General features: G+C 41.2%; 1 protein-coding gene across 2 annotated transcripts in view; it reads left to right on the forward strand.

The window, feature by feature from the left end:
- LOC311243162 (alpha-N-acetylgalactosaminide alpha-2,6-sialyltransferase 1-like) overlaps positions 1 to 12,211 on the forward strand; it is a 163,287-nt gene that overhangs the window by 140,924 nt on the left and 10,152 nt on the right. For both annotated transcript variants that reach the window (XM_084332277.1, XM_084332278.1), the window contains 3 exons: positions 412 to 571; positions 7,135 to 7,273; positions 9,235 to 9,338. In XM_084332277.1, the coding sequence (XP_084188403.1) occupies positions 412 to 571; positions 7,135 to 7,273; positions 9,235 to 9,338 (403 nt within the window). The remainder of the gene's footprint in view (positions 1 to 411; positions 572 to 7,134; positions 7,274 to 9,234; positions 9,339 to 12,211) is intronic.

Consider the following 12,211-nt stretch of genomic DNA (forward strand, 5'->3'; position numbering starts at 1 on the left):
TGGTGAGGGGAGGTACAGGTATGGACAGTGTAATAGTAGAAAGACCTAAATATAGTAAATAAAATTATATCTGAATGAAGAATATAGAAAAAATAACAGTGTAAACAATATAACTGATCTTTAGGTAGAAAAAATAAGATTTACTTCTTTTTTATCATAATATCTTCACACGCACATTATTAACTACACTGTTTGTGGCTGCAATTCTGAATGGCTCGTTTCAAGAGGTTCATGTCACAGCTGAACTGCAGAAAAGGCACAATGCACATATTTATTTATATTTTCTCAGTGTTGGGACAACCGCTCTACCTTCTCTAAAAACAATGCCCAACACACAGGAAAAGGCACGTTTCACAATAGGTCTCCTTTAGTAAATGTCAACTTTATATGTGTTTTGTTTTGGGTTTGCAGACGTGAAGCCATCAGTAGATTTGATTCCAAAGCCAAAGCAGCCACTGCTCGCCCCCAGAGGGGCTGACGGGTGCGTCCGTTGTGCTGCAGTGGGAACGGGAGGGATCCTGAACGGCTCCGGCATGGGGACGGAGATAGATGGACACGACTACGTCTTTCGGTAAGACGCCTAACTCAATATTGACAGTTAAGGGGAAGTCATTATGTTCGCTAGACTCACTCACTCACCACCTGGCAGGTTATCTATGTTTTGTTCTGTTCTGTGAAGCAAGTAACCCTGTTTCCAAAAGTGCTATACAAATAAAGTGTATCATTGTGTCCAGACGTTATGCATTCGGTAGCGTCTGTGTGTGTGTGTGTGTGTGTGTGTGTGTGTGTGTGTGTGTGTGTGTGTGTGTGTGTGCGTGCGTGCGTGTGTGCGTGCGTGCGTGCGTGCGTGCGTGCGTGCGTGCGTGCGTGCGTGCGTGCGTGCGTGCGTGCGTGCGTGCGTGCGTGTGATTTTTAGAATGTTATTTGCCTGACCCTCTGAAACACAATAGCATTTTTACTAAAGGTGGAGTGTGGTTTGGCATTCCCTCCAGGGTGTGTGAGTAATCAGTTGCTTTTCAAGTTTCAAGTTTTGTTTTATTTGTCACATTTAAGGTACTGTAGCAGGGGCGTCGTTCTGGTATGGCAAGGTATGGCACTCGCCATACCTTGGCAAATAAAAATGTAATTTTTTTTTTTTTTTTAATTAAATTTTTTTTTATTACAATTTTTTATGTTGATTTAGAATTTGAATGTCAACATTACGAACGAAGCTTCGAACTATTCGGTACAGCCCTAGCATGTTTTGATATTGTCAATTATCTCACTTTTACTAGGTGACTTTTACTGTGACTAACTGAAATATGCCAAAAAAAAAGGAAAATGGACATAGGGACGTTTTTTAATCAAAGGGCAGCAGAGACAAGTGATACAGACAAGTGATACACACCTCAAAACCGTACCTAAGGAAAATTGGCGCAATTGCAAGAAAAGTAATAGACAGTTATGATATTACATTCTGCATAATTCGTATGCAAAATATTGTGGTTCCCTGCTTTAGTCTGTTGACACATTTCTATACTAAAAATGCTTGTGTAGTCCTGTGTCACTAAATGTCATATAACTGAATTGTATAGAAACAACTCACCAAAAGTGACTATTGCACAACTGATTTGACAAAAAAAATCCACCAAGGGGGTGAAACCCCCCCTTCACCACCACCCCTCCCTCCTCGCCATACCTTGCCTTTTACTGAAATCACGCCACTGTACTGTAGCCTACATGTACATTACAGTGAAATGCTTGGTTATGAGCCCCCTAAGATTGTGCTTCATACAGTAAAAAGAAAAAAAGAAAAAAGTACAAAATGCAAACAAAATGCTAAAATGCAAAAAACGAGGTAGAGATGTAGTGCAAATCTTTTACTAATCAATAGATAAAATATAGTGTAGTGTTAAAAGTGTCTAAAGTGAATGTTAAGGGAGCGGCTGGGTGGCGCAGCGGACATTGCGCTCGTCACCAACGCAAGAGACACCAGGTTCAACTCCGGCTGTCGGCGTTGCCTCCGGCTTGGGCCAGTCGTCATACTAACTCAATTGCCAGAGTTAGAGGGTGGGAGTCGATGGGTGGTAATCTGGACGTTGTGGACAGCGACTCCTACAGGTCGGTTGGGGCGCCTGCACAGCAGAGACAGGAAATGGCGGGGGTAGTGTGAGCCTCCTACACGTTACACCTCGCCAATGAGAGTCCGCGCTGGCAGGTGAAAAGATGTGACAGGCTGCCTCCTTGTGTATCGGGGGGACATGTGATGCAAGGCTTCTATCCTCCCTACAACCGGGGAGTGGGGGGCATATGCGAGTAACGTTCAAGACAGGGGGGGGGGGGGGAATTGGCACAGTAGAATTGGGATGGGAGAAAAAAATTTGAAAGAGGAGAAAAAGTGAATAAAAAATAAATAAAGTGAATGTTAAGGTGAATGTTTAAAGTGAGTGTGTGCATGTGGATGTGTGTGAAATGAATGTAGATAGATGGATTAGTGTTGCATAGAGTCATTGAGCATCCTGAGGGCTCCTTTTGAGTCTCTCTGTTCCGGCCATGAGACTCCGGTAGCGCTTGCCTGACCGCAGCAGTTCAAAGAGGCAGTCGTTTGGGTGACTAGAGTCTTTGATATTCTCTCAGTCTTGGCCCTGCAATGCCTGGTGTAAATGTCCTGGAGAGTGGGAAGCCCACCTCCAATTGTGCGTTCGGCTGATCGAGCCACTCTCTGCAGTCTGCTGGCCGTGTGCGTTGCTATTCCCAAACCAGTATAAGTACAGTATATTGTGTTGTGCTTCTGTCAGGATGAATGTGTTATAACTGTGTATTGTTTTGATACATAGTGTGGTTGTGCTTCTGTCAGGATGAATGTGTTATAACTAGGGCCGGATTAACGACCGGGCCGTTTGGGCCGCGGCCCGTGGGCCTCTAGTGACGAGGGGCCTCCAAAAAAAAGTTTTTATTTTTTTTTACTTTTTTTTACTTATTTTTTTTTATTTTTTTTTGGAGATCGATGTCATACTGTGACACTGAAATGAAAAAATATTTCATCAACTAAAATATTTAGTCAACAAAAATATTTCATCAACTAAAATATACAGTACGTCACACCCCGTGCCTCTCCCTGCCGCGTCTATGCTTTTACCAACGCGTTCGTGTTTCCGGGTTCCCGTTTTTGCGCTCTGATTGGCCACTGACCTACGCTAGTACGCCCCCCTCGCTATGAGCGTAGAGAGAGAAATAATGCATGGACACTTTGAAATGGGTACGCCCTACTGCCTCCAGGAACAGCTGTTTCCGCGTGACTTTATGTGCGCTAAAGTTCAAGTTTAAAGTGCTTAGAAATGCCGGTAAATGCCGGTTCATTCATGCTTTGAAGCACGCTTCCTGACAGGATTTTATAATATTGTATTTTATAATATTGTAGCTTGACAATTTTAAGAAACTACGCTCTCAGCTGAGAGTCAAGAAACGACGCTCTCAGCAGTCACTACGCTCTCAGCTGAGAGTCAAGAAACGACGCTCTCAGCAGTCATCTTATGCAGCATCACTTTTCACATCAAAACAAAAGTAGAATTGTAATGTGGAGTGGACTTAAACATATTTACAATTAGCATTTTATAAAGTAGAACTGTAATGTTTACTTTCTCAGTCAGTGCTTAGTGCAGCATCCCTTTTCACATCAAAACAAAAGTAGAACTGGAATGTGGACTTTCGCATATTATTAACATTGACAAACATATGTACAATTAGCATTTTATAAAGTAGAACTGTAATGTTTACTTTCTCAGTCAGTGCTAAGTGCAGCATCCCTTTTCACATCAAAACAAAAGTAGAACTGGAATGTGGACTTTCGCATATTATTAACATTGACAAACATATTTACAATTAGCATTTTATAAAGTAGAACTGTAATGTTTACTTTCTCAGTCAGTGCTAAGTGCATCATCCCTTTTCACATCAAAACAAAAGTAGAACTGGAATGTGGACTTTTTCATATTATGTCACAGTGTGTGTAAATGTGCCCTGTGGATTATACGTGCCCCATGTAAAATATTTAAACAACCATTAAGCAGTGTTGGGCAAGTTACTCAGGAAGTATAGGAGTTGCGGAAAGCAGGATGAGAGAGCGTAGATTTCAGTGTGTATAATTTAATCATTTAACATTTAACATTTATCATTTAACAAACCAAAACATTGACATCCTACTTCTCTTTAGATATTTACTCAACCTCTAATGTCTAACTATGAATGAACACAACACTCTAACTTAACATCTTTAGCTAATAAAGTACTCAACCTCTACTGTCTTTAACTATGAATGAACACAACACTAACTTACCATCTTTAGATAATAAAGTACTCAACCTCTACTGTCTCAAATTTCTAAAGTCAATTAACGACTGATGGCTGTTTGTTGTAGAGGGCGGTGGCAGATTTTGTCTGATACAGCGTGCCTCAAAGCATGAATTAACCGGCATTTACCGGCATTTCTAAGAACTTTAAACTTACCAGAACTTTAGCGCACATAAAGTCACGCGGAAACAGCTGTTCCTGGAGTCAGTACTGTAATATGCATTTCAGTGTCTGCGAGGGGGGCGTACTAGCGTAGGTCAGTGGCCAATCAGAGCGCAAAACGGGAACCCGGAAACACGAACGCGTTGGTAAAAGCATAGACGCCTTCCTCAGTGTGCGATCCATAGCATAATCTTTGGGTGAGCCGCGTCGGGGGGGGGGGGGGGTGGGGGGGTGGGGGGGGGTAGGGGGGGGGTGTGCGCGGCGCGCCTCTCAGCGAAAAAAAACTCAGAGCGTGTTTTTATAGTCACATATTTGTCATGTGCAGTGTTGTGCTAGTTACTGAAAAATAGTAACTCAGTTACTTTACTAGTTACTTCATTTCAAAGTAACTTCGTTACTGTACTAGTTACTTACACCCAAAAGTAATGAGTTACTGTGAAAAGTAACTATTTAGTTATTTAAAAAAAAATAAAAAAAAAAAAAATTGCTCAAGTCCCATGCCCCATATACTCAAAATCGGTTGATCAACTTGACAGTTTCCATTCACATCACCGAACTCTGCTAAGCAATGTGGTCTAGAGCGTTTCATTATATATTCCCTCCCCGCTGTATGTATATTTCTCTCCCACCCACCCACCCCCTCCTAATGTACAGTCCCCTCCCCATCATATGTATATACTCTGTCAGGATCTAGGGGTAACAGTACTGTATATTTGAATACCGCTTATGTCACAAATGTATCAGTACTAAATACCTATATGTCCCTATGCCATAAATGTCATGTATGTTGTGTATGTCATAAATGTCTATATGAATTGAAAATGGGGGACCCTGATGGAAACAAGACAAACGTCTTTCTCAGGTCTGCATCCCCTTAACAATTGTATGTATTGAGCCGTACTGTATTGTACCCATTCTGCAATCTGTTAAATAAAGTTTTCATTCATTCATTCATTCATCCATTCATTAATTCATTCATAACCATCTTGCAGCGTTGTTATCAAAGCATTGCAACGTTAGAATAGTTAGGATATCAATTGTACAGTCAAAATCCGTTGATCTTGAGTTTCAGTGAACACATTGCACTCACCGTCACCAGTCTGCGGTGGTCGAGATGTAACGTTAGTCCAGTTGACTCCAGCAGCCCTTCAAACATGTTCTTTATCTCGTTTCCATGTTGTATATTAATTATCTCTCCAAGTAGTTGCTAAATGGTTTGTTAGTTCGTTATTATTACTGCGTTCTTATTATGTAGATTCATAGCGAGCGTCCTCTTGTTGTTTACTGTAGAGAGCGCCTATTTCTTTCAGAACGTCAGTGGCCAATCAGAAGTGCGAAACCAGAATGAGGCTACGGAAAGAAATAATAATAATAATAATACTTCGTTTTATATAGCGCCTTTCAGTCTACAGTAAACAAAACAAACGCAGGCGAAATAAGGACGCTCGCTATGAATCTACATAAAAAGAACGCAGTAACGAACTAACAAACCATTCAGTAACGTAAGTAGCGTTACTGAATTTCAAAAGTAATGCGTTAGAGTACTAGTTGCGCAAAAAGTAACTTCGTTTCTGTAACGCGTTACTTTGTAACGCGTTAGTCCCAACACTGGTCATGTGTAGGTGGGTTTTCCAGCAAACTCACCACTCTCGCTGCCGTTGAATTCGTAAGGGCTGCTACCACATAGTAGTACTTAGTGGCATCCGCGGTAATATTCCTGAGAGCGAATTGGGCTTCGGCTTGCGCGAACCAAGCGTTGGCACTCTGCGCAGCTTGAGTGAAACTGCGTTCAAAGTTCTGCGATCTGCGTTCTGTTGTTCAGTTGACATGTTCGATATAATCTCCGAAATACGTCCAAGGGTCACAAATGTAGGAATGCAGTAATGATAGCGTAGACGGAGTCGTGTTCCGATGCAAAAACGCTAGTTTATTACGCACTCTACTGTCGCACAAACACTGTCTCTCTTTAACTACGTCATCCCCCGCTAAGGGTCATGGGAGATGTAGTAAACACCACAAAAGGCTAGAATGCCGTGAATTATGTCCCAGTAAGTAGCCACTACACGCAAATCATTAATCATACATCCAAAATAGCATACGTTTATTATTATACACGATGATGATACAGCTCCCAGGGGAGCTTTAGAGACCCCCAGAGGAGCTGATGTCTGATCTAGGGGAGCTATAGCTCACCGGGCTCCCCTCGTGGATCGCACCCTGGCCTTCCTGCCATCTGCAAGTGGCTAATCTTGAGTTTCCGACCCCCCAGTAAGCTAACCATGGATAATAAAAAAAAAGGAAAGTCTGAGGAAAATAGAGGGTTTAATTCAGCGTGGACAGATTAATTTGCTTTCACGACTAACAATGCAGGCTTACCTGTAGCCTATGCCTGATATGTGGTGCGAAATTTGCGAACAACGATTACTGTCATTTTGATTACTGTAGTTTGCCTGGTATGTAGCCTTGGTTAGTGGCTGCCCCACCAATGTTTTACATATAAAAACGCCACTGTGCGTGCGTGCACGTGTATGTGTGTGTGGGGGCCTCCACAAGAGTCTGGCCCAGAGGCCTCTGAATTCTTAATCTGGTCTTGGTTATAACTGTGTATTGTTTTGATACGTAGTGTGGTTGTGCTTCTGTCAGGATGAATGGCGCTGCCACAAAGGGCTTTGAGAAGGACGTCGGCAGCAGGACATCAGTGTATGTTCACACCGCCCACTCCATCACTTCCTCACCCATCATTTTCGGAAAGTACGGATACAAAAGTGTCCCTCATGATGAGGTACTAAAATGCAAACTTGAGACGATTGTTTGTTGGAGTCAAGTTGATGATGAAGCTGTGCCTCACAGACACACACACACAGACACACAGACACACACACACACACACACACACACACACACACACACACACACACACACACACACACACACACACACACACACACACACACACACACACACACACACACACACACACACACACACACACACACACACATACAAATACACAGCCATGGTTTCATGCCTTGTTGGGACATTCTTACAGTACATTCATTCCCGAAGCCCTTACCCTAACCTCTGACCTAACACTAATCAAACCCTGACCCTTAACCTTAAAGGACCATATTGATCTAAGCATGAGTGTTAGCCTGTTTACTAATCAGCACACATAATTTACATTACAATTAATAAAAAAAAAATTATTTATACCTGTATCACTGTACATATTAATATTACAACTCTGTACATACATCTGATTAGCACTACAGTCAGTAAAAAAAAATGGTTGTAATAAATTGTGCGTTAATTTTCATAATGCGATAATTTGCTATGTAATTAATTTATCTAATTAACGTGATAAACTGACAGCCCTAAGTAAAATAGCTACCGATTAAAAAAATATATTCTACCATTTTTCTCTTGTCGCACCATATATCTTGTCATGTCGAACAGCCCTAGTAAATGGACTGAATTTATCTAGGGCTTTTATCCAAAGTACTTCACAATTTATGCCTCACATTCACCCATTCACTCATACAAACACTGACGGTTGAGGCAACCATGTAAGGTGCCAACCTTTTTGTCAGGAGCAGTTAAGTTTAGGTTAGGTTCGTGTTAACATTAGACAATGTACAAAATAAACGTATTTCCAGTGCTTTTAGACGTCGCTCTTTTATTTTGAAATCCCCCGACCGGAAGTATTTGTGATGTATTCTGCTTGTGTAACTTCTGTGTTTGTTGGTGTCTGTAGATCGTTGGTGAACAACTAACTTTAGGTTAGTTTTAACGTTAGCTAGCAGCAGGGATGGACGCCTTTGTGCAAATGCAGGCAGCTACTCGAGGTCGAGGAAGAGCTGCTGAATTTAATCGGCAGGAGAGAGAGCTAGTCAAACCTGGATATATCCCTGTGGCTGTGGTTGTAGGCACAAAAATGCAGCTCGACCTGCTATATTAAATTAATTGATTGCTGTTTAACTTGTCCGTGTCCAGTCCTTTCGATTAGCCCCACCGTTCATTGTAAACAATGATGCATGTAATTATATTAACATTACTGTGTGTTGTTGTAGCTATGTTAATAAATTCTGAATGGCATTAATGTTAGTTGGGTATGATAGCATTGAATAGCATCAACGCTAGCTGGCTGGCTACAACAAATTATCACAAGCTGGCATCGTAAAATATCAACACCAGCCATGGGAACACTGTTTACTAAATTGTGGAGGCTTTTAATCGTCAAGGTAAGATGATTTGAAGGCGTATGCTATGGAAGTCCCCTGCGGCTCCACTTTGTTGAAATGTACATAACTAGGGCTATAGGATAACCACCGGTTAATTCGCTATTTTTTATTGGTTTGTCATGACAAACCAATTACATAATCCAACATATGTGTAAGAAACTAACATATTCCAGTTAACAGTATATATTTTTAATGATTCGTTACGGCGAAATCAATACTTCCATTTGTATAAATTACATTAACTCGAGGATGGTATTCCTCCCTGCGGGACCAATATTATTCTATGACAGCCCCGCCCCCATTCGCCAACCAATCACTGCTACGCAACATCAACGCAAGGTTGTTCAGATTAGATTTTGGGGAGAGGTACGCAACATCCTCACAACACACTCTACAACACCCTCTGCAACATGTTGCGTTGAAGTCGTGCTGATGTTGTGTTGCAGTTGCGTTGCTGTAGCATGTAGAGGCCTTGAGTGTGTCTGTCCTTGTCCTCCTGTAGGGTATTAAGTATGTGATGATTCCTGAGGGGATGAGAGACTTCCAGTGGCTGCAGGGTCTACTCAACAGAACCAGGGTCTCCAAGGGTCCTTACCGAGGACGACGGTACTACACACTCTCTCACACACACACACACACACACACACACACACACACACACACACACACACACACACACACACACACACACACACACACACACACACACACACACACACACACACACACACACACACACACACACACACACACACACACACACACACACACACACACACACACACACACACAATACTAATACTATTGCTGCTACTGCTAATACTATTACTGCTACTACTACTGCTGCTGCTGCTGCTGCTGCTACTGCTACTGCTACTGCTACTGCTACTGCTACTGCTACTGCTACTGCTACTGCTACTGCTACTGCTACTGCTACTACTACTACTACTACTACTACTACTGCTACTACTACTACTACTACTACTACTACTACTACTACTACTACTACTACTACTACTACTACTACTACTACTACTACTACTACTGCTGCTGCTGCTGCTGCTGCTGCTGCTACTGCTGCTACCAGGGCCGGACTGGGGACATAATTCATACCGGGAGATATAGCGCGAAATATAGCCCCAATCAGGCCACTTTTTAAGCGGGGGGTCTGGGGGTCCCCCACCAGGATTTTTTTTGTTACAAAGACTTAATTTCCTGCATTCTGGTGAATTTTAGTGCATGTGAATCACAAACTAATGAGCCAACAATTGATTAGTACAATGTACTGTTATGAACCTCAAATAAAACTGTTGTTGCACTAGCAATGCTATAGCCTACTCTCTCCACCTTCAAAAAGAAAAAAGCAAGAGCACAACATATTTTTCTATTTACTATTATAATACAGTTAACCACTCTCTCCACCTATTCAAACAGAGCAAGAGCACAATACCATATTCACTTTACTGATGCAATACCCATCAACAGTTAAAATAGCCCTTTACACAAACATTAAATAACAGACCTTTCATTACAATACTATAATAACAGTAGCCACTGCCAGAATAGTGACACATGTATCGCGTGTGGTGAGCACACGCATGCATGCACAACGAAGACAGAAGATTGCGTTGTCTCAATAATTTTAACTATAAAATGAGCTCAAAGTATGAGCTCACTGAATGAAATTTCCAACAAAAAGCATCAATTGTCAAATAATATTGATCACATTAACTAGACTAGATGTTTTTGAGGAAATTAGGAAGGGAACAACAACTTAACCCTTGTGTCTGATCAGATTCTTATTTTTTTGATAACTTTGCAGTGATTATGTTTGTAGCCAATATATGTGGCAAAGGTGTGTAATCTTTGAATTATCTTGGAATTATTTTGACTTTCTCTTTCATAAATTGTTTATTCAACTTCAGCCCCAATCATAACCACCACATATTGTTTTTTGTAATGTCAGATTTAACAACTCCTTTCAGAAAAGTGGGAGTATTTCATTTTTAATCTGAAGTTGAATAAAATATTTATGGAAAAGAAAGTGGGAAATTATTTCAACATATAATCTTTTTATGGTGTTTTTCAATTTAGTCCCCATATGGTAAGAGTATAACACTTTAGTTTTCAGACACAAGGGTTAAATTATTTATTTGTTTCTTGGCAGATTTAACATTGGGCTTTTGACAGGGGAGATGATGCATTGCATGGTAATGTTAGCTAGCTGATTGATTGATTGATTGAAAACTTTATTAACAGATTGCAGAATGGGTACAATACAGTACAGCTCAATACACACAATTGTTAAGGGGATGCAGACCAGAGAAAGACTTTCGTCTTGTTTACATCAGGGTCCCCCATTTTCAATTCATCAGGATTACAGGATTACAATTCATCAGCTAACATCCACATGTTTATTTGTATCACTGATTAACCTGCTGGTTCCTTGACCTTGGTGCAAGAACACATTTGATAAATGTTGCCGGATTTAGCAGCATCTCCTGTAAGGGCCTTACTTTTTCTTTGTTTTATCCCTCTCTCCTCCACCCTTTCTCTTTCTTCCACTGTCTTGATATCAACGTTAATTGACTTTCGCTCTACTGTATCTCTCCCGAGTCCCTACCTGGCTCATTGCCTGGCTGTTATTCTGCATCTGAGTGCCATCTGCCATTCCATTCGCCGCCTCCGCTGTCAATCAGTTGTATCGCCTGGTCCCGCCTCCACCAATCACAAGCGGCAGCACGGCTCCATTGTGTGTGTGTGATCCACGTGAGGGAGAGAGAGTCAGATAGTTCTCCAACTCTGTCGCAGACAGTGAAATCCTGGTTGTTCCCCACCCACCTAGGTTATCTAACTATCGCGCCGCGCCGCCGCCACAACTAGAAACAATGGCCTAGCAAAAAAAAAAAAATTATAATGATTTTTTTTTTTTTTTTTTATCTGTGCAGGCTAGGCCACCGGGAAAAGTCCCGGTGCTCCCGATGGCCAGTCCGGGCCTGGCTGTAACTGCAACCACTCATTATGCGAGTCCCAGCCTTTTAGCAGAGATTGCTATTCATTTTTAAACTTCTTGTATTTCACCTCAAAATGCAGTAGATTATAATTGTACTCAACATAGAATAAGAAATAACATAAATTGTTTTCTAAGAATATATTTGTTTTGTACCAAGTAGTTTAGTTTTTATTATATATTATACATATTATATTGACATAAATATGTGTTTCACATTGTACCATTTCACATCTGTTTTGTACAGTATTCCTTCTCTCATGTTACATCCCAGAACTAGTATTTCCCACTCTGTGTCACTTCATTACACTGACTGGGAAGGTCAATTTAAAAAGGGCTGCCCTTGACCATATACAAGTTTCAAGTTTCAAGTTTCTTTAATAGTTGTCATACAGAAGTACAGAATACTTTTATACAAAATGCTTCTTACTGTTTCGCTCCAGAGACTGTGTTAGACAAGATAAGTATG

This window comes from Notolepis coatsorum, assembly GCF_963971535.1.
Source record: "Notolepis coatsorum genome assembly, chromosome: 16".
Taxonomy (NCBI): domain Eukaryota; kingdom Metazoa; phylum Chordata; class Actinopteri; order Aulopiformes; family Paralepididae; genus Notolepis; species Notolepis coatsorum.